A 23,862-nucleotide genomic window follows, 5' to 3' on the forward strand; every position below is an offset into this window, starting at 1 on the left:
TAACTTTGCCTATGGCATGGGATTGACAATAATATATTGAAATAATGTATGTAAAATAATCGGAGCCACGGGTACGCCGCTAGACAACCGCATAGTTGTCACGTAAACTGGTAATCGTTCGCGTTTCGCGACAATTTATTATTATCCTGCCTTGCTAGTTATATAAAGCGGACCTGATGTGTTAATATACCAGTGTACGACAAATCAGACTGTCCACGGCCTTGTAACCGATTGATGCTGATTTCAGAAAAGCGAGTAGAAGAAACAACAGTGTCTCGAGAAGCGGATAGTGGCGGTGAGAACACAATACGTTATATATATAACTGTTGGGTGTGCGTTGTGTTCACTTTACATTCAGATTTAACATTATATATGTTCTGTCTATTGTATAAGGAGACTAGATGACCGATCATCCGATCATGTGTTGGATGCGAGCGATGTTTCTATTATTTAAAAAAAAATGTTTAACCAAGTGTCACAAAATACGATATATCATTATTTTGCTTCATTATTACTTTAACAATAACCGTTTTATGTAATTATCTTTGTTACACATGTTTACAGTGTGTGGTTATGACGTCGTATTCGTCTTGGATTCGTCGACAAGTGTAGGAAGACAAAATTTCAAACTTGTCCTAAATTTTACCAAGGGGTTAATACAAAATGCCGATATTGACTCCGGATCCGTTCGGGTAGGTCTCCTGACCTTTAGCTCCCGATCTAGAGTGCGTTTCTTTCTGAATACATTCTCATCAAAATCTTCCGTAATGGCAGCCATAGATGAAATTCCATATGAATTTGGTAGTACTAACACCGCTGACGCTTTACGTGATATGAGAGTGGAATTGTATTCGCCAAACAATGGGAATAGGCGGGGAGTTCCGGACATTGCTATTGTATTAACAGACGGCATATCGACCATTAATTCTGCTAGAACAATTCAGGAGGCCGAAAGAGCAAAACTGGCCGGGATACATATATATGCCGTTGGTATAAACCTACGTGACACAGCAGAACTTGATCAGATAGTCTCAAGACCTGTAGAACATAACCGGTTCACTGTCACTGATTTTGGAGGTCTGGATGAACTAAGGGACACTTTGGTGTCTTCATTCTGTCCTGGTTGGTAATATCTTCGCTATGTTGGTGATGGTGATATACTTGGTGTGTGTCAATGTTTGTAGTCTATATAGTTGGAAATGTTTGCTGTCATTAAGTTTGGAGATATATCTGTTACACGTGCCGGGTATTGTGCTTTATGTTTGTCTGTATGGCTATATGTTTTCAATTCCGGACGTGATATGATGTCCAGTGTCTGTGGTGGTGTTTTTATCTATATTACACTACATGCAAGTATAGTCTTTGGTGGGTTTTATTGGCGGTGCGGTGACTTTTGTATTGTAACAGTGAATTACGTTTTCTCCACGTTGTGGAGAATGTTTTATTGGTGTTGAAATGCTTATCGTTATTAACATTGTCAATTGCAGGCCGCATATATTTGTATGTATATGCTGTCTGTCATCCAGTGGCTTTATATGGAATTTATTCATAAATATTATGACATATAAATAGAGTTAAGTAATACCATAACATAAGTGGCTAATTGGTTCATATGTAAGTATATCAGCACACATTTTGTCAAGCAAGATAATTACATGAAGTACCATAGGAGAATTGGTGTACTGATACATACATTTATGACCACGGAACACGCTTGACTCTGAACATGTAATAAGACCAGAAGACGGGGAAGACGTAATATTTTAATTCCATACCGGAAAAAAGCAACATAAGCGACAAATGCTGATTTTAGATTGTCATCAACAGATCATATCAATGAACGAACTGATAAGTCGTCATATATTGTACACAGACCAATGACATCAACAGATCATATCAATGAACGAACTGATAAGTCGTCATATATTGTACACAGACCAATGACATCAACAGATCATATCAATGAACGAAATGATAAGTCGTCATATATTGTACACAGACCAATGACATCAACAGATCATATCAATGAACGAACTGATAAGTTGTGATATATTGTACACAGACCAATGACATCAACAGATCATATCAATGAACGAACTGATAAGTCGTCATATATTGTACACAGACCAATGACATCAACAGATCATATCAATGAACGAACTGATAAGTCGTCATATATTGTACACAGACCAATGACATCAACAGATCATATCAATGAACGAACTGATAAGTCGTCATATATTGTACACAGACCAATGACATCAACAGATCACATCAATAACGAATTGATAAGTCGTCATATATTGTACACAGACCAATGACATCAACAGATCATATCAATGAACGAACTGATAAGTCGTCATATATTGTACACAGACCAATGACATCAACAGATCATATCAATGAACGAACTGATAAGTCGTCATATATTGTACACAGACCAATGACATCAACAGATCATATCAATAAACGAACTGATAAGTCGTCATATATTGTACACAGACCAATGACATCAACAGATCATATCAATGAACGAAATGATAAGTCGTCATATATTGTACACAGACCAATGACATCAACAGATCATATCAATGAACGAACTGATAAGTCGTCATATATTGTACACAGACCAATGACATCAACAGATCATATCAATGAACGAACTGATAAGTCGTCATATATTGTACACAGACCAATGACATCAACAGATCATATCAATGAACGAACTGATAAGTCGTCATATATTGTACACAGACCAATGACATCAACAGATCATATCAATGAACGAACTGATAAGTCGTCATATATTGTACACAGACCAGTGACATATTTCGAAAAGAGACAATCAATTTTATTTTAAGCAAGACTTGGATACGCCACATAATGTTTTTGTGTATACCACTTCCCTTTCAGATATCCCTGCTCCTCCTCCGCACTCGGTGGAGTTAGGTGAGTCGGTTACGGGGTCTACCAGGTTCATGTTAATTAAATCATAAACACGAATGGAAGATCTCATATATTCCACATGCAATCCACGATTGGAAAAGTTGAGATATTTATTCCAATAAAAATTATGAGGTATCTGATACATAGTTTTATAGAAATAGATATATTTTTTAAAGTTAATTAAGAAAATATTCACAATTCAATCATATTTGATAAAAAAACGTTCGCTGCATCTGGCGCATATATTAAGCGAGAGCGATAAAATAGCATTTGATTCGCAATATTGTTGCATGCTGCTAGGTATTTATTTGCAAATCATTGCCTGCATTTTAGCGTGCAAGTCGCTGCGACAGGATATAGTCTTCATCCTTGATTCGTCCACAAGCGTCGGGAAAAGGAACTTTCAGAAAATGCTGAATTTTACAAAAGATTTTCTGCTGGCTGCTGACATTGATTCCGGTAGTGTCCGTGTTGGACTGATAACCTATAGTACCTCGGTCACTATTCACTTTTACCTGAACACGTTTAGCACGAAAGCAGAGGTATTCTCCGCCATTGATGACGTATTATATCAAGCAGGGAGTACCAATACAGCTGATGCCCTTAAAACTCTAACTGCCGACATGTTTACTCAAGGTCATGGTGACCGTGACGATGTCCCGAGCGTCGTAGTGGTAGTCACAGATGGGGTGTCAAACATCAATATGCGGCAGACCATCCCAAGAGCAGACGAAGCGCGATTATCTGGCATAGCAATATACGCAATAGGTATTGGCATTAAAGAAACAGCAGAGCTTCAAGGAATAGCAAATACTCCGACTGAAGATTTCCTTTATACCATTGAAGACTTCACAGAGCTGGACCAAGTAAAGGAGACGTTGTTTGAATCTTTCTGCCTCGGTAACATTATTTCTATAGTTGGAATGACGGTTTAAACACTTCTACTGACGCTTACGCTTCTGTCCCAAACTCGTCTCATCCTGCAGTATCCATTTTTGTGTTGCGAGGACATTGTACGACCTTCTAATTTTGCTTTTTTAAGCTTTTTACGGTGATGTTATGAGTTTTGTCTTTTCTATCTGCTAACTGCGTTTTGTAATAATTACGTTTGATCTCTCTATTTCTTTATCATCTGCTCTAACACCAACGTCTAGTCTCTCTCCGTCTTTGTTGGGATTATATACATTGTGTACTACCCAATACTCATGAATCGTTTTCTCTTGTAGTTATTTTATCAATTGAAATTGATGTAGTCGCCATTGAATTAAAATATCCTCTTGGCTGATAATTGAATACACGTTTTCTAGTTTAGTTAGTTTAGTTTACATACTATAAATATTTGGTGGAGTCTCCTTTGGTGTGAATGTTTCTATTACATATCATAATAAGCATGGAACTGAAGTCTGTTGTATCTTACATTGTAGTAGTTGAATACAAATCAGGGAGAAGTTTCTGTTTGACGAAATACAGAAACCATGAGGTGCCTTATCGTGAAAGTAATATAACAGTAACAAACTATAACCGAACCAATTTTATTTGTTTCAGAAGAACCTAAACCGACCCGTGGTATTTCTTGTGAGTAATAATATGAGAAATGTTATACATAAGTCAGATATGTTTAAATATTACATATCATAATATATATCATTTCGTCAGAATCTTCAGTGATAAAAGAAACAATGATAAATGATGGAATTACCTATGAATACCAAACGTTTATTGTTCATATTTAATTCATGGGAGGGTAACTCTTAACTGTTCAATTTGTGTTAAAACAATGGACATCTAATATCTGCATAAACATATATTTTGTGTATGTAGGGGCGGGAGCATTTATCTAAAAAAAAAAAACAACAAAAAACAAGCATTCCTACGGAGTAAAGAAAAATAAAAAAATAAATGTTTTATTCCATTACCCGGTTTGTACATTCTTTTGAATATATTTGGTCGATAAATCAGAAGGTAGAACACCTGGTCCTATCCTGGTACAATGGTCTTCAGTCGAATATTTATATTTGCTCTTAGTTAGTCTTCGTTTTACCGATTTTTAGTTCAAATAACGGTTTTGGTTGCATGTCGATATTGTCTGTTTCTTTTTGCTTTTTGATTAGAATTCAAACAAAGTAAGGACCCATTCAGTAGTTAGTCGTACATGAAATATAATATGTTCAACTATTTTTTTCTGTGTAAATTCTTTATCATATTGCATTTCTTATTAGCAATCTTATTTCAAAATATACTTAAAAACCTTCCAATTCATAAACGAAAAGACTATGTTAACCTAATCACTCACGATTCTAGAACACACAAAATGTATCTTATATTCAGTGGTAAGGGTTACTTATTATAATAATTTATTTCAACTAGTTCAGCAGACTATCTGTTTATTTAAATTCAAATTTTACGAATACAATAATTTCTGTTATTCTTTTATTTCCATATTTAGCGTGTTTCCCACCAAAGCTCGATATCATATTCATAGTCGATTCATCAACAAGTGTCGGCACAGCTAACTTCCAACGTATCATAGATTTTATCAAAGACTTCCTGGCGTTTGCTGACATTGACTCTGGTAACACTCGAGTTGGCATGGTTGTTTATAGTACCAGTGTATCAATAGAGTTTTATCTGAACCAGTACGCAACGAAATCTGAAGTGTTCCATGCGATAGACCAAATCGAGCATTCATTCGGAAACACATTTACAGCCGGTGGAATTATGGCTATGAGAACCGAAATGTTTACACAAGCCAACGGAGACAGGCCTGGCGTCCCGAACATTGCTGTCATCATAACCGACGGTCAGTCAAACATACAGGCAGCAAAAACAATACCAGAAGCGGAAGCAGCGAAACAGTCCGGAATTGAAATATATGCCATTGGCATAGGTCTCCTTGAAACGGACGAATTAAAGGGTATGGCTAGCGAACCCCTAGGGGATCATCTTCATCTCGTACAGGATTTCACGGAACTGACTGCACTCCTGGCGAGAATATTTGAAGCTGTTTGCATTGGTATACTATTTATCTTATTCACAATGTGAAAACGCTTGCGGCTTTCACGTTTAAACGTGGCGTAGATTTGCGCATTTTAAATATCGGCGCAGCATGATCTAGTTAACGATAGCGCTGCGTTGGGTGTATAAGTGTAATAAGATAATACGATATAACGGTTTAGTTGGTGGTTATATATTCATAAATCATAGTCTAGATAGGTTATATATCATCCTTAAACTGACTGATACAATACGTATATGGTTCTCTCTAGTATTCCACTTTAGTTGGTAGCCTTTGATTTGCATGCGGATTTCATACTTCAGTAATCCTTTCCAGCTGATCTTCCATTAGAATTGTGTGCGGTGTTTTGATGACATTTCTGTTTAGTTGGCGTTTAGTTGATACTGTAATTGTGATATTTTTTGTTTGCTTGTTTTGTTTGTTTGTTTGTTTTTTTGGGTTTTTTTTTTGTGTGGTTTGGTGATTTTGTTTTTCATATGTGTTGTGGCTCCTCGTATGGAATATTATTTAGAAATTTCAAATCGAATTATACTCCTTATGGGATCGATAATAAGCTTTGGGGTCAGGGTGCTGTACTGCAAAAAAAAATGCATTCAATTATATTAACTCTGGTAAAAATTAAAAAGAAACTGGTTTTACATACCATTGTAAGAATTCTTAAACCATTCGGTGGTAGAGTTAATGATTATAAGCATCGACAAAATATTTGAAATAAATAGTTATATAAATCTAATAAAATTAACATGTGCTGCTCTATACAGAAGAGGAAGGACCAGTAGCCAGTCCAGCCCCTCCCTTTACTACCAGGTCTGCCGCGATTGGTGAGTTAACATTGGCTAACTAACTTTCCCTTTCTTTATTGTTACATTGATTATTTATCATGTGTTCATATTTGCCTTTAATGGTTATAAGGCTTTTGTGTAAGGTTACACGTTATCATTATCTTAATGTTTTTGTGTAAGGTTACACGTTATCATTATCTTAATGTTTTTGTGTAAGGTTACACGTGATCATTATCTTAATGTTTTTGTGTAAGGTTACACGTTATCATTATCTTAATGTTTTTGTGTAAGGTTACACGTTATCATTATCTTAATGTTTTTGTGTAAGGTTACACGTTATCATTATCTTAATGTTTTTGTGTAAGGTTACACGTTATCATTATCTTAATGTTTTTGACATACGTTGTTTATGCATTATTATTTGTGAGCCCGGACCACATTTATTGGACAGTAACAATGAAAGGTTGTTTGTTTTTGTGTTGGTCAAGATAGTATCAGTATACCAAAACGAATCCCTTAATAAGAATGTTGTTCGGGTATTGGTGCGTAACGAAATCCATTTCTCTCTCTCTCTCTGTCTCTCTCTCTCTCTCTCTGTCTGTCTCTCTCTCTCTCTCTCTCTCTCTCTCTCTCTCTCTCTCTCTCTCTCTCTCTCTCTCTCTCTATATATATATATATATATATATATGATGGTTGTTCTTATTGATTTCAAAGCGTGTGGGCAAAGTGAACAGGATATCATTTTTGTCCTGGATTCCTCTACAAGTGTTGGTACTGACAATTTTCGTGAGGTCCTGAATTTCGTCAAAGATCTGCTGTCGAATGCTGATATCGATTCTGGGCGAGTTCGTGTGGGAACACTCATTTATAGTACAGGTGTTGAAGTAAGATTCAATCTAAATGAGTTTAACACCAAAGCTGATGTATTTAGAGCAATAGATAATATACCGTACATACTTGGAAACACCAACACTGCCGGTGGTATCCGAGTAATGAGTACTGAAATGTTTACATCAAGGAATGGTGATAGAGAAGGTATTCCGAATATTGCATTTGTAATAACTGATGGTCAGTCTAATATAAACACAAAAGATACTATTCCAAATGCTGAGCTTGCTCGGATATCTGGTATTGATATATATGCTATTGGAATCGGGCTACTGGAAACTACGGAACTTGAGGGGATTTCCAGCAGACCTCTAGAAGAATTTCTGTTCACTGTCGAGGAATTCACGGAGTTACAGGGATTGAAGGAGACAATATTTGAAACCGTCTGTCCAGGTACTCCCCTAAGATATATATGTCTGTTCTGTCTGGTAAATGTCGATTATTGTCTATCGGTATTGCTGATGAAAAGAGGGCTTGTTTTATTGTTGAATGTGTGTTCAGTATCTCAGAGTAAAGTTACTGTAAACATGAACAAATAGATGTAATGTGAGTGTAATCCTAACACCTGTTCCATAACCTAATGTCATAGCATTTAATATAATTCAAAAAATTAATTGCATCGACCGCCAGTTCTTGTATTATTATTAAAAAACCACAATGACAGATGAATAAAATATAAAAGTACATATAGTTTAATCATTAAAATTTTAAAGAAACTCCTGCTCCAACTACGGATCCAACAACAACCACGACAACTATACCGCCTACCACTTTATCTGGTACGTATGAGCATAGTGTGTACGACATCAATGCTTTAATGACGATATACCTAAACAATCTGTATAGTGCAACCTAAATATTACCATGTGATTATTTTAGTCCAATTTAGTGTAGTGCTACCTAAACGTATAAATATCACCATGTAATTATCTTATTCCAATCCCGATGTTATGTACCATCTAGTTAATTATCCATGGCACAGGGTCATTTTTTTTTATCGCAAACCGAATTTGGTTTAGTTTTTCGTTATCCAATAACGTTAGTAAAAACTGAAGCTTCAAAAATACTGTACTTTAAGTAATTTAATTAAAAAAAATATCCCAATGGTTTCAGCTTGTGTGTCGACAGAACAGGATATCGTGTTTGTACTTGATTCATCTACTAGTGTTGGTGACGACAACTTCCGGCGAATCATTGACTTTGTAAAGTCCTTCTTAAATATAGCGGAAATCGATTCTGGAGCAGTTCGTGTTGGCGTTCTCACTTATAGCACTGATGTAAACATTCAGTTCCTACTGAATACATGGGGGACTAAGGATGACATATATCGAGCCTTAGATGTTATACCATACGCGTATGGTAGCACAAACACAGCAGATGCGCTGAAAATGATGAGAACTGAGATGTTCCGAACGTTTGCAGGAGATAGGCCTTATGTTCCGAACATTGCTATAGTTGTCACAGACGGTGTATCAAATATCAACTCGAGGCAGACCGTCCCTGAAGCGGATAACGCGAAATCAGCCGGTATACAAATTTACGCTCTAGGAATAGGCATCACAGAAAAGAAGGAACTTAAACAAATAGCTAGTTCTCCTTTATCTGATTATCTGTACACTGTAGAAGATTTCTCGGAATTGGATCTCCTCCAGGATAACATCTTCAGGAATTTCTGCCCTGGTTAGTGAAGGTTTATGATATAATTAAAGAATCGTATAATAAGTTAAAACAAAAATTAATATATATTGCGTTTTTTTTTAAAAAATATCCGATATGTATACAGTTTAAAGTGATTTGCTTAAAACGACAAGCGATTTTCGTATTCAGGCATAACAAAATTCTGTATTTAAAAAAAAACAATGTTTAAAGAACGGAAACTTGTAAACAACAGACCTTAATTGATGACATTTTTGTTTAAAATTTCGAATGATTTTTCAGTTTCAAGTCCAACAACACAGCCCGTAGGTGAGTTTACGTGCCGTTAATGTTCCGTACGTCAACTTGTAACATTTTATAAATTGATGTCATCATTCCACTAATAAAACAAAAATATGGACATGCACGTTTTTTCCATTTCCAGATATAACCTAAATATTTTTGGCTCTAGGATTACAAATTAAGAACAACTTTCCGATTGAATGTTGCAACAGTTTTAAATTCTGAAATGCATGTATAAAAATGTTTATAAACATCGCTGTAAATATTTCAAACTGGGCAACAGTTCTTTTCATTTGATATATAAGTAAGCGTATAATTAATAGTTATCGTCACTTTACTGTCGTAAAGTTGAAACATCCCTAGATACAAAATGTCTTCTCTGTGGAGGATAACGATCAAGTCCTAAACATTCTAGAAACATAAAGGATTATCGCAGTGTATTAGGACTAAACATTAATTTACGAACTCACGCTTGAATGTGTTACTTGCCCAAATATTCACTCTAAAACAATTGAAATACGTCATTAACTTATACAGATATTATAATTTGAGTTGAACATCATGAATGCAGCTTAGTTCTGATATTTACATAATGACTATATCAAAGTACTTATTCTATTAACAGTAAGGTGCGTGGGTGTTCCACAAGATTTGATATTCGTCCTGGATTCCTCAACCAGTGTTGGTGATGACAACTTTCGACGAATGTTGGAATTCGTAAAGGACATTCTTTTACTCGCCGACATCGACTCTGGCAATGTCAGGGTAGGCGTTTTGATATATAGTTCTGGGGTAGAAATACAATTTCATTTAAATGAATACCAAACACAAGCTGCCGTATTTCAGGCTATTGATAAGGTGCCATATATACTAGGTAGTACGAACACAGCGGATGGATTAATGGTCATGCGCAATGAAATGTTTTCATTTCAACATGGTGACCGTCCTGATGTCCCCAATGTAGGTATAGTTGTAACAGATGGACAATCCAATATAAACTCGCTGAGAACCATCCCTGAGGCCAACGAAGCCAAGTCGTCAGGGATAGATATATATGCTATTGGCATAGGACTAAAAGAGACCAAAGAGTTAAAGGGAATAGCTAGTGAGCCATTAGAGGATTTCCTGTACACGGTGAGAGGGTTCGAGGACTTACACAATCTCAAGGATAGGATGTTCGAGTCCATCTGTCCGGGTAACACAGTTTGTAATTTCTGGTGGAGGTTAATTACTTAACTATTTCTAACATGCTCTAGCTCATGACTGGCGTCGCTAACACAGGTGTTAAATGTTCACCTAAATATGTTCCTGTAATTTTGACGTCATATCGATGTTACTGTTGGTCGTAATGTTGATCGTCTTTGTGTCTGCTATGATTTGTGGAACATCATGTATAACGGTCTGCTGGTATGCACATATGAACTGATATATCACGAAGTAACCTCCTCACTTATATGCTGTCGTATAAAAATGTCGCTGAAAGTGTTTGTGGACTGTTTGGGATAGGTATATATTGCCTTATAATGGAATAATCAGTGTTTGTCGGCTGTTTTGGGTGTGTCTCGTGTCATAATGGAATAAACCAGTGTTTGTCGGCTGTTTGGGGTGTGTCTTGTGTCGTAATGGAATAATCAGTGTTTGTCGGCTGTTTGGGGTGTGTCCCGTGTCATAATGGAATAAACCAATGTTTGTCGACTGTTTAGTATGTGTCTTGTTTCATAAAGAAAAAAACCAGTGATTGTTGGCTGTTTGGGCGGGGTGTATCTTGTCTCATAATGGAATAAACCAGTGTTTGTCGGCTGTTTGGGGTGTATCTTGTCTCATAATGGAATAATCAGTGTTTGTCGGCTGTTTGGGATGGGTGTATCTTGTCTCATACTGGTATATATCAGCGTTTGCTGGGATCGAAAGCCAATGTAATGATTATTTTATATATTGTTTGCCGTCGTATGTCATGTAAACATCGTCATTAAATCAATGTGGTGTGTATCTAACTAGAAATATATATCTAACTTAATAATGACCTCCATATACCTGAAATGACCATCAGGTGTGACATCATATATTCGGTAACGGGCTAGTCTTGTCATGTGGTACAATATGTTTGCTTTATACGGTGCTATTCCGAGTACATTATAGCTATATAATAAATCGATTCTTCGGAATATTTTTAGAAAGATGTTATCTTAAAAATTAATTTTAGGCTGTGATTGCATAACAGATAGTAATGATAAAGCTCTGGAATTCTGTAAATTTTAATATTATCGTAATGGTAGAGTAAAATATATTTTTAGTGATTTAATAAACGCTGAAATGATACAGTGTCATTATTGTAGTTTGATTACCATGTAATAAAAATAAATATCTAGAAATATCAACACCAACGACAACGTCAACAACGACGACAACATCACCAACAACGACGACGACGACGACAATTATCCCGACAACATTACAGAGTGTGGGTTAGTGTGAAAATATATAAATATATTACTTATTGACATATAATGAAAATAGCTCAGCCAACAATTGAATATATATTGGAACATATCCATATAATGCGATTGCCTCATTTTGTGCGATGAAAATGAATACATGTGTATTCAATCAATTTAAAGTTTCATTTAAATTTCAAATATAACCATACTTAAATGATGTTTAAATAATGAAATAAAAGTAAATCGTCACCATAAAGGCATTTCAACTTCCGCTGTTCGCTTTAAATTACCTATTATTATTTTAATCTAACTGGTTATATCATGTTAACCTTAAGAACGTTTAGTTCAACGTTCATACCGATGCTAATTACAGCTTGCAGCAACGATGAAAAAGATATCATTATCATTTTGGATTCCTCTACAAGTGTTGGTGACAAAAATTTTATAAAAATGCTGGAGTTTGCGCAGAACATTCTAAAGAACGCCGACGTGGATTCTGGTAGAGTTCGAGTTGGTGTAGTAACCTACAGCAGTTCTGTAAAGGTTCAATTCCACCTTAACTCATTCAGAAGTCTGTCCGCCGTATTAAATGCGATCGAGGAGATCTCGTTCATGCCTGGTAGCACTAATACCGCCGACGCTCTGAAGACAATGCATAATGATATGTTTACTCGTGAACGTGGTGATCGTCCCGATGTTCCAAACATTGCTATTATTGTAACTGACGGTGTTTCGAACATCCACTCTCGGCGAACCATTCCGGAAGCGGAAGAGGCTAGAGAGGATGGGATAGTCATATACGCTTTGGGTATAGGCCTTACTGAAACAAAAGAGCTGAAAGGAATATCCAGTCTCCCAACTGAAGAGTATCTTTATTTAGCCGAGGACTTTACACAGCTTGATGAACTCGAGAGAAATTTGTTCAAATCTTTCTGTCAAGGTATTTTTATTTCTAATATTATATAAAAAAAAACATTCTTGAATAAGTTCATAAAACATAAAATCATTTAAACGAAGAGACATAGCCATTGTGGTTGATGCTGAGTTTAGTTATAAGTGTAACGTGTTTACAATTATGTCGAAATGTGCTGTTATATTTTTTTTTTCGTTACAAACTTATCTTTTACTGAATATACCTGGATATGATAATGCAGGCAGGTTTGGGATATAAATGCGTACAGCGATTTCTACAAATAATGATATTTTTGCAGATCCTCTACCAGAAATACATGAGCCTGTCGGTGAGTTGTTGTTTAAATGCATCTGATATATCCGAATGTCTGCCCTTTATGTTGACATTCACAATTTACCCATCTGGTTCTGCACGAATGAGATGAACTCGGTACTGAAAGGGAATTATAGGTTCGGGTTCTGTTAAAATCAGTCGCCCTATCAAACGATCAAAATCATAGCACTGCTTTATTGATACCATTAACTACTCACTCGAAGAAAAGAAATATATGTTTATTTTAACCTTAAATCAAATCGATTTTAACATGTAACCTACAGACTGGAAAGAGTTATGATAAAATGACAGCGTTATTTACATGAAATTAATTATCAACGTCACAATTTAAATACTATTTCAACTATAACACGCGCATTGAATAATTCAAGTATCCATTCGTGTTTAGCCTGCGAATCAGATGAACAAGACATCGTGTTTGTGCTGGATTCCTCTACGAGTGTGGGAACTGGAAACTTCAAGGAGATGCTGGACTTTGTCAGGGACATGTTATTGGATGCTGATGTTGATTCCGGGTCTGTCCGAGTAGGAGTTGTCCTGTACAGTACCGATGTCTCCGTGGAGTTCCATCTAAACACCTTCAACAACAAGCCAGAACTGTTCAGCGCTATAGAGAACATCAGGTACATGTACGGGAACACTAACACGGCAGGCGGATTGACAGCTCTGACAAGTGAGATGTTTATAACCAGAAACGGGGACCGACCTAGCGCCAGGAACATTGCTTTTATACTCACTGACGGACAGTCCAACATAAATTCAGCCGACACCATTCCTGCTGCTGAGGACGCCAAGGGAGCCGGGATTGAGATATATGCTATCGGGATTGGTCTAGCAGAAGTTGACGAACTCAAGGGAATTTCCAGTCAACCCTTGTCCAAGTACTTACATACTGTTGACGATTTCACAGAACTGGAAGGATTACGGGAGAATATGTTCAACACAATATGTGCCGGTATTGAATCATCTAGACGATATTGTGTTCAGCTTGATTGGATATCTTTAAAAAATCTTTAAAATATACCCAATAGGTGTAGCTGGTATGATGTTCATTGCAGTAAATTTAATGCAGTGCCTACCTTCAATGTATTGCACGATGATGATACTACTTCTTCTTACAAACAAGAAAAGGTGCCATCACCGTATTAAGTGATTAGCTGCCGATATGAATTCGAGATAAGTAAAAACATATTGCGCTTTTGATAAATATATTACCCGAGAATTATACTTACATCGTAAACTTTGAAAAGTCATGCATTTTGTCGGCAATTTAGTACGGAGCATAAATTAATCAATTTGGCTTAACTGCGATCAAATCAATGTTGTGATTGGGAAGCTTACTGATGAACTAGACGTTACCCACACGTGACAAGTTAGCAGTATAGGCAAATTGAATCTTACCAATAAGATTTTAAATGACGTAAAGAAAATTCATCTTCAAATTTCAAGATATTTAACTTCTTATATTTTTTCATGACTATTTATGATTAACAACATAATTACAAATCTTATTAAAATTAAACATAAATATTAAAGAAGTCTTTATTAACATCGATATAGTGATATTTTGAGAAAGAAGTGTAATGTAAAGAGATACAAAATCATACTATCTTTACTTGTGGATAGCTAGATAAAATATATCATGTTTAAATTAAGTAAAATGAAGTAAAACAGCAATTTATATCGATATATAGAAACAACAACAACGGCATCTCCACCAACAACGACCCCGACTACGACAACAACAATAACAACAACAACAACATCAATAACAACTGTACCAACAACGACTCAGAGTGTAGGTTAGTGTGTAATATTTCTGCTGAAATATCAATTCTCGTCCTTTGGCTTCAATCAAACTGATTCTGTTTTCATTAATTATCTTATTTTTCATTTTATTACGGGAACATGATACTTATAACTTTGGACCAATAATTTCATGTGTTGTGTTAAAGTATATCACCGCTTTAGATCCTCGTGGTGTCATCAGTGATAGTGGGATCATGTGATAATGGATATTCAAATGATAATATCATAATTTAAATCGGTTAGTGAAAAGCAAACATTTAAATAAAAAAGTAACAAAATAAAAAAAAAAAAAAAAGGCTAGAAAAAAAAAACAAAAACAAAAACAAAAACCACCAATGCATTGCTAATCAAATACGTTATCATTGACTACAGTTATACTTACAACGTGAATGCTATTTGCAGTCTGTAGCAGCAATGAAAAAGATATCATTATCATTTTGGATTCCTCTACAAGTGTTGGTGACAAAAACTTTATAAAAATGCTGGAGTTTGCGCAGAACATTCTAAAGAACGCCGACGTGGATTCTGGGAGAGTTCGAGTTGGTGTAGTAACCTACAGCAGTTCTGTAAAGGTGCAATTCCACCTTAACTCATTCAGAAGTCTGTCCGCCGTATTAAATGCGATCGAGGAGATCTCGTTCATGCCTGGTAGCACTAATACCGCCGACGCTCTGAAGACAATGCATTATGATATGTTTACTCGTGAACGTGGTGATCGTCCCGATGTTCCAAACATTGCTATTATTGTAACTGACGGTGTTTCGAACATCCACTCTCGGCGAACCATTCCGGAAGCGGAAGAGGCTAGAGAGGATGGGATAGTCATATACGCTTTGGGTATAGGCCTTACTGAAACAAAAGAGCTGAAAGGAATATCCAGTCTCCCAACTGAAGAGTATCTTTATCTAGCCGAGGACTTTACACAGCTTGATGAACTCGAGAGAAATTTGTTCAAATCTTTCTGTCAAGGTATTTTTATTTCTAATATTATATAAAAAAAAACATTCTTGAATAAGTTCATAAAACATAAAATCATTTAAACGAAGAGACATAGCCATTGTGGTTGATACTGAGTTTAGTTATAAGTGTAACGTGTTTACAATTATGTCGAAATGTGCTGTTATAATTTTTGTTTTCGTTACAAACTTATCTTTTACTGAATATACCTGGATATGGTAATGCAGGCAGGTTTGGGATATAAATGCGTACAGCGATTTCTACAAATAATGATATTTTTGCAGATCCTCTACCAGAAATACATGAGCCTGTCGGTGAGTTGTTGTTTAAATGCATCTGATATATCCGAATGTCTGCCCTTTATGTTGGCATTCACAATTTACCCATCTGGTTCTGCACGAATGAGATGAACTCTGTACTGAAAGGGAATTATAGGTTCGGGTTCTGTTAAAATCAGTCGCCCTATCAAATGATCAAAACATAGCACTGTTTTATTGGTACCATTAACTACTCACTCGACGAAAAGAAATATATGTTTATTTTAACCTTAAATCAAATCGATTTAAACACGTTAACCTACAGACTGGAAAGAGTTATGATAAAATGACAGAGTTATTTACATGAAATTGATTATCAATGTCACAATTTAAATACTATTTCAACTATAACACGCGCATTGAATAATTCAAGTATCCATTCGTGTTTAGCCTGCGAATCAGATGAACAAGATATCGTATTTGTGCTGGATTCCTCTACGAGTGTGGGAACTGGAAACTTCAAGGAGATGCTGGACTTTGTCAGGGACATGTTATTGGATGCTGATGTTGATTCCGGGTCTGTCCGAGTAGGAGTTGTCCTGTACAGTACCGATGTCTCCGTGGAGTTCCATCTAAACACCTTCAACAACAAGCCGGAACTGTTCAGCGCTATAGAGAACATCAGGTACATGTTCGGGAACACCAACACGGCAGGCGGATTGACAGCTCTGACAAGTGAGATGTTTATAACCAGAAACGGGGACCGACCTAGCGCCAGAAACATTGCTTTTATACTCACTGACGGACAGTCCAACATAAATTCAGCCGACGCCATTCCTGCTGCTGAGGACGCCAAGGGAGCCGGGATTGAGATATATGCTATCGGGATCGGGTTAGCAGAAGTTGACGAACTCAAGGGAATTTCGAGCCAACCTTTGTCCAAATATTTACATACTGTTGACGATTTCACAGAACTGGAAGGATTGCGGGAGAATATGTTCAGCTCAATTTGCACCGGTATTTTTTACTTTGATTCTGATTATTTTTCAACAAATAAGCGACAATCGAAAATCAAATATAAATAAAGCATATTTAAAGTAGGTAATATTATCAAACTGCATCAAAAGTAATGATGATAAAATGACGAGAAACGCCCTCTACTATGTAAAATAGTTTTAATTTATAGATAAGATCTGGTTAAGATTTAGATTATAATTATGTCACCATTTTTTTCCCGATCATAGCAAAGACTACCCCGGGACCCACCTTACCAGTTACAACGCCGCGTCCAAGTACGACTTTAACCGGTAATATAATTATTTAACAACAAATATAATTGAACTTGTAAATGTCGTATATTTGATACTTTTTTACTGTAATAAAATATCTGTTTGTCCTTAATCATGCAGTCCTGTTCGTATCGTATGGTAGGATATTTCTAATGGTATCCCTGGTTCTTACTTAAGTATCCTGCCATCATTTTTTTGACCTTATGACAGTACGGTTTTGTTTAGATACCATTCTACACTGTATCATGACGAAAAGAAAATTAATATCTTTATCCAATACATTTTTTATTCATACTACAACTAAACGGATGAAATTTGTTCATTTTGCAGTCTGTGGTAGTGGAAAGCGAGATATAGTTTTTGTGATTGATTCATCCACAAGCGTTGGAACAGACAATTTCAAAAAGGTTTTAGGTTTTGTGAAGGATTTGTTGAGCACTGCTGATATAGATTCCGGTGCAGTAAGGGTCGGTGTCGTTCTCTACAGTTCAGAGGTCATCGTTCAATTTCATCTCAATACATTTAAAACAAAAACGGCTGTCTTCCGTGCCATTGACGACATTTCCTATATTTATGGTAACACTAATACAGCCGGAGGACTGCTCACATTGACAGAGGAAATGTTCACTACTGCCAACGGTGATAGGGGAAATGTTCCGAACGACGCTTTTGTTATTACGGACGGAGAATCTAACATCAATTCACGGCAAACTGTACCTCAAGCCGAGATGGCAAGGTCTGCTGGAATCGATATATATGCAATTGGAATAGGCTTGACTGAAACTGTGGAACTGAAGGGGATTTCAAGCAAGCCACTCGACAAATTTCTATATGTTGTTGATGATTTTGCAGATTTACAAGGTCTTCAGGAAGACATGTTTGAATCGCTGTGCCCCGGTAATTATATATCTAGTATGTGAGGACTAGGGAAATAAATAAAATAAATTAGATAATATGCAGCTATAATTGATAAGAGTAATTTAAACATTTAAAACATTTGTAATAAAGGACTATATTTTGACTGTCGTTTCTTAGTTTTAACATTTGTTTTTCGGTCTGGTTATATTTCCATAAATAAAATTAAATAATGTTTGGTTGTTATTTCAAAATAGGGTTTCTTAGTATCAAAAGTTAATATACCTGATGCATTTCATAAATAGCAACCTCTCCAACTTCAACGACAACTACCACCACTCATCCGACTACCACCACTAAAACAACTACCACTTCTCTTCCAACAACCACCACGACAACTCCAGTACCATCAACCACGTTACCGGGTAATTATTTTGGGGATGCAGATAATTACTAAAGCATAGACTATTTTGTCAGATAAGCATAAATAGAAATGATATTTTATTCTCCTTAAAACAACGGCTTCATTCTAGTATTTGAGCTTTTTTGGACACGGAAATACTTTTTGATTTCATTAATGTATATTTCTTTTTATCATTATGGAACCAGTCTGCGTATCAGAAAAACAGGATATCGTGTTCATATTGGATTCGTCTACAAGCGTTGGGAAAAACGATTTCAAAAAGATTTTAGACTTTACAAAGACGTTCCTCAGTAATGCAGACATTGACAACGGGCGTGTTCGGGTTGGTATCATAGTGTACAGCAGTGACGTGCAAATCCAGTTCCACCTAGATACATATTCTACAAAGGCTGCCATCATGGCCGCCATCGATTCCATCGACTTTATGCCAGGGAGTACGAACACTGCTGGGGGGCTACGGCGCATGCGCAACGACATGTTTACTCCACAGAAAGGAGACCGGCCGCGGGTCCAGAACATCGCCATAATAATAACAGATGGAGTTTCGAATATAAATTCACAGAAAACAATCCCGGAAGCGGAAGCAAGCAGGAATGACGGAATAGATATTTATGCTTTGGGTATAGGAATCGTTGATACCGTTGAATTGGAACAAATAGCAAGTCAACCACTGGAGGACTATCTGTATACTGTTAAAGACTTTTCTGAACTAGACGTACTCCAGGACCAAATGTTTACATCATTTTGTCATGGTAATTCTTCTTTTTTAAAACTAATACTTGTAATTTGATCACTGATAACTGTTTTGCGATATGTTATTATGTATTTGATCCATTTTCTCATCTCATATCTCATTTCTATTAAAATATAAAACTAAAAAACTATTTAAATTTTCTAAAAAAAAAATAGGAAAACAACCCCGTAATCTAATATAGACAGTTCAGCATTCAGCTTTAGTGTAGTATACATTCATTTCAGAACCCCCACCTGTCATTGATATTAGGCCAGTCGGTGAGTAGAACAAAAATACAGCATTGATAAAATATATCCATGACGCCTTATCTGAAATGCCTTAATGATCACTTTGAAATACGTTTTCTTACTTTAAAGTGATTGATATCATAGCTTAGCTTGACGATTAATATTGATCCTTTCTCATTTTTTTCCAATCACAAATAAAATATAAATAAACTTTTAAATAGCAATATGTAAATGAAAATATATCAACTAATTTTTGTTATTATATTGATTATAACTGGTCATATAAACAATTCTTATCGATCAATCCTTGAAATAATTTGAAATAACCAAGGAATGTGAGTAAGATGTTCCCGCTGAATTCGGAACTCCTCGGTTTTTCTTATAACTGGTATTTTACGTCCACAGCCTGCGGATCTCAGAGACAAGACATCGTGTTCGTTATTGACTCCTCCACAAGTGTTGGCCCTGAAAATTTTCAAAAAATTCTTACATTTGTGAAAGATCTTCTAACTGATGCCAACATAGACGATGGTTTGGTCAGGGTAGGCGTCATACTATATAGTACAGACGTTGCGGTGCAGTTTCATCTAAAGACATTTTTATCTAAAGTCGACCTGTTTTTTGCCATTGACACGATTTCCTACATGTATGGTAATACTAATACCGCGTCCGGCCTTCTTGCCCTCACGGAAATCATGTTCACCACAGAAAATGGTGACCGACCGGATGTTCCAAATATAGCATTTGTCATCACTGATGGCCAATCAAATATCAACTCCTTTCAAACCGTACCCCAGGCAGAGTACGCCCGGACAGTGGGTATAGATATATACGCTATAGGTATAGGACTGGCAGACACAGAGGAACTAAAGGGAATTTCCAGTCTTCCACTGGAGAAATATTTTCACACCGTTGATGATTTCACCGAGTTGCAAAGCCTCAAACAGGAAATGTTTCAGTCCTTATGTCCTGGTAATGTTTTTAACACAAAAAAAAACTTTTTTAAAGATAGTATAACCAAAGCAACAAATTAAAATGCAAAATAATGATGACTTTCATTGTTATAGATATCTGAAAATCCGAAGTTCTTCAATCAAGTTTATGAACATGTACAGAATAAATTAAGTTACAGTTTCTTTGATTATTATCTGTTTTTCGTTAAATAATATTTTTTGACGGAATTCGTTCCAAAAAATCTAGGTAATATAAGTTGAATAACATAAGTGTCTTATAATCCTTAATAAGGTCGATTGATCAATGTTCAGAATTTTGTCTTTCTCAATTCTGCATTCTTTTCATATTAGAAAGTACAACGACGACAACAACACCACCACCAACAACAGCTATTACCGTGACATCCACAAGAGGTGAATACATAAGTCAACCACCTATATCACAGAAATACCGTGTCATATAACTCAATGGGTAACATACACGAGACTTTAAAGTAAATTGATTAACATTGATATCTTACTCACAGTTACCTGTGTGCATTGTCACCACATTCATTAATTGACCACAATATAATTTGTTTCCTCTTTATCTCACAGTTTGTAGTAAACCCCCACAAGACATCGTTTTTATCATCGATTCATCTACCAGCGTAGGGACGAACAACTTCTTGCGCATGCTCAAGTTCGTAAAGGACATGTTGACCTTTGCCGATATTGATTCGGGTAATGTTCGAGTTGGGGCTGTCACATACAGTACGGCAGTGAATGTGCAGTTCCATCTTAACTCCTTCACCAAAAAATCAGAAGTTCTCTCAGCTATTGACAATATCCCGTTTACAGCAGGTAGTACCAATACTGCCGATGCCATCCTCACAATGGCGAAACAAATGTTCGTCCCTTCAATGGGCGATCGTTTATATGTTCAGAACATTGCATTCGTTATAACGGATGGAGTTTCTAATATTAACGGACAGAGAACAATACCGGAAGCACAATCGGCAAAGGCTGACGGGATTGACATATACGCAATAGGGATTGGCCTTTCGGAGACGGAGGAACTAAAAGGGATTTCAAGTCTGCCTTTGGATGAGTTTCTGTTCTCCGTCGACAATTTCGAAGAACTTGACGGTCTGAAGGAAACTGTGTTTCGGTCGTTATGCTCTGGTATCGTATAACTCATTATTTGGAAAGTTACTAACATCGAGGTTTTGTCGTTCTTGCATTTTCATTGACCTGTTGACCTCTGGTCATCAGTGTAGGTGGAGGGATAATTTACTCGGTTAACTGTTTACTGCTTGTGTAATGAATGTGTGCCAGCCGGTGTCTTGTCAAAATCAAGGTGAAGGGAATTTATTTACCATTCATTCACGTGGAGCTGACGTCTGTGTTGTCCGATATTTCATCAAATCATGTCATTCCACCCCGTCCACTTACACAATTTAATAACACAAGTACTTAATATTTTGTCGCTTTTCTCAGTGATGTCATTTGAAGTTTTACTGATGTTATATTTCCAAATGATTGGTGCTACTGTAACTGTTTTGTCTGATTGGTTAATAATCCATGTTCCGTTAGTGTTCCTGTTGCCATGGCTATATCTTTCAACTGTTGTCTATCTACGTTCAAATTTTCTGTTTTCTTCGTATGTACTGTTTGATTTGTTGTTTCTAACGAGTTACGTCCCAATGGAAACTTTTACTGAAAGTTGTTTAATTCCGGTATTTGTTGATTGTCATTTGTTTTGTTTGTCCTGTCAGGATTTTATCTATTTTTCCTAATCGTCATTGACAAGTGTTTTATTTCAGTATTATTACCGTTGATTGGTTTCGAAGCTATACATTGTGTCTTTGTTTATACATGTGATTATTAAATTGTCTCGTTGTGATGTTTGACAATATGTACCTTATATACGCTATAAAATGCAATAAATCTTTTCTGTGATGGTTTAATATCTTTGTCTTTAAATAATTTATAATTTATAATATTTCAGTGTGCAATATGTAAAGATGGTTTAAAATACATGTTCTTAAACTATATGCATCGATTGCCACATGTTATCATCGTCTGAAGTCTTCATGTGAGTATTCTTTTGTTCTTGTTTAACTTGAACACTTGGTTTGTTGTAACATGCGCATTCCGTTTTTTTTTTTTTTTTTTTTTTTTTTTTCACTTTCACACATTTTGGTTTTCCATGTTTGAAGCGTATTGCTTCGAAATATATTTTTCTCGCTATGTCTTCGCTATCCATATCTTGGCATGTTTGATGTCAAGTATATTTAATGTATTGATATATACAATTTGATATACACATTCTTCTACATATCGTTTAACTAAATACCATTCATTACATAATGTTTAAATTGATTGTCTTTGTGTGTTGCCTTATGTGCAGACATTGAGTATATAAACAAGCTCATGTGATATCCGTAGATTTTGAGTCTTTGCCTTTGAATATCAGTCATTTGATCCAGGCTGTGATTTGTGAACCGTTGTTCTTTCATTTCATACATGTGAAACGTTTTGATCTTGTCCTGTGTTTGAAAATCTCAGCCGCTGATTTTATCATTAGAAGTGGTTAAACCTACATTGGTGTAACCTTGAGGTATTAGGATCAGGTGAGTTTACGTCTTTGAACTGTTGTTCATTATCTTCATTGTTCTGGTATACTTGTCCGTTGCTTGTGAATTGATGGTGTGAACTCATGTTCATATTCTTTATTGATTTCACTCTGTACAGTGTTTTGTGATAGACCATTTGTTTAAATACAAGTGCAGTCTTGTATACATGTTTCTGTGAGCCGTTAGTTGTGGTGATATTCCCGTTTTGTGTGCGGTTTATGTCTGTAACTGTGCAATCTGAAACACGATTTAGTTCCAAATCATTGGGACATTTAACGGGTGTTTTCTGATGGGTTATACACTATTTTGTACAAGCTACTGTATATATCTATACTCAATGACAAGTAGCAATTGACGGATGATACTTCAGTGATACTGTCATACTGTGAAATTAAATTCTATACAGTGACTTTGTAAATGTACCTGGGTGTCTGGTCGTACATTTGATAGAAAAGCTGCTTTACA

At 36.0% G+C, this 23,862-nt stretch overlaps 5 protein-coding genes across 6 annotated transcripts in view; all 5 read left to right on the forward strand.

Annotated features, from left to right (window-relative positions):
- Positions 1 to 23,862, forward strand: part of LOC117317679 (collagen alpha-3(VI) chain-like) — a 158,037-nt gene that overhangs the window by 121,339 nt on the left and 12,836 nt on the right. The gene's annotated exons all lie outside the window — the stretch shown is intronic.
- On the forward strand, positions 3,146 to 4,797 carry LOC117317684 (collagen alpha-4(VI) chain-like). The gene has a single exon (XM_033872557.1). The coding sequence runs from the start codon at positions 3,237 to 3,239 to the stop codon at positions 3,879 to 3,881; it is 645 nt and encodes a 214-aa protein (XP_033728448.1). The 5' UTR covers positions 3,146 to 3,236; the 3' UTR covers positions 3,882 to 4,797.
- On the forward strand, positions 7,424 to 11,988 carry LOC117317680 (collagen alpha-1(XII) chain-like). Its single transcript, XM_033872553.1, has 5 exons — positions 7,424 to 8,025; positions 8,346 to 8,411; positions 8,746 to 9,312; positions 9,571 to 9,597; positions 10,196 to 11,988. The coding sequence occupies exons 1-5, from the start codon at positions 7,431 to 7,433 to the stop codon at positions 10,804 to 10,806; spliced, it is 1,866 nt and encodes a 621-aa protein (XP_033728444.1). The 5' UTR covers positions 7,424 to 7,430; the 3' UTR covers positions 10,807 to 11,988.
- On the forward strand, positions 13,162 to 14,925 carry LOC117317683 (collagen alpha-1(XII) chain-like). Its single transcript, XM_033872556.1, has 2 exons — positions 13,162 to 13,249; positions 13,643 to 14,925. The coding sequence occupies exons 1-2, from the start codon at positions 13,180 to 13,182 to the stop codon at positions 14,269 to 14,271; spliced, it is 699 nt and encodes a 232-aa protein (XP_033728447.1). The 5' UTR covers positions 13,162 to 13,179; the 3' UTR covers positions 14,272 to 14,925.
- LOC117317678 overlaps positions 14,925 to 23,862 on the forward strand; it is a 167,803-nt gene continuing 158,865 nt past the window's right edge. The window contains exons 1-12 of one of the 2 annotated variants that reach the window (XM_033872550.1): positions 14,925 to 15,056; positions 15,466 to 16,032; positions 16,305 to 16,334; positions 16,728 to 17,294; positions 17,522 to 17,584; positions 17,897 to 18,463; positions 18,727 to 18,846; positions 19,031 to 19,597; positions 19,824 to 19,856; positions 20,232 to 20,798; positions 21,131 to 21,193; positions 21,377 to 21,943. In XM_033872550.1, the coding sequence (XP_033728441.1) occupies positions 15,543 to 16,032; positions 16,305 to 16,334; positions 16,728 to 17,294; positions 17,522 to 17,584; positions 17,897 to 18,463; positions 18,727 to 18,846; positions 19,031 to 19,597; positions 19,824 to 19,856; positions 20,232 to 20,798; positions 21,131 to 21,193; positions 21,377 to 21,943 (3,634 nt within the window). In that variant the 5' untranslated portion in view covers positions 14,925 to 15,056; positions 15,466 to 15,542. Of the gene's footprint in view, positions 15,057 to 15,371; positions 16,033 to 16,304; positions 16,335 to 16,727; positions 17,295 to 17,521; positions 17,585 to 17,896; positions 18,464 to 18,726; positions 18,847 to 19,030; positions 19,598 to 19,823; positions 19,857 to 20,231; positions 20,799 to 21,130; positions 21,194 to 21,376; positions 21,944 to 23,862 lie in introns of those variants that run through there. The other variant, XM_033872549.1, reaches the window with a different exon arrangement.

The sequence above is a fragment of the Pecten maximus genome, chromosome 19 (assembly GCF_902652985.1).
Source record: "Pecten maximus chromosome 19, xPecMax1.1, whole genome shotgun sequence".
Classification (NCBI taxonomy): Eukaryota; Metazoa; Mollusca; class Bivalvia; order Pectinida; family Pectinidae; genus Pecten; species Pecten maximus.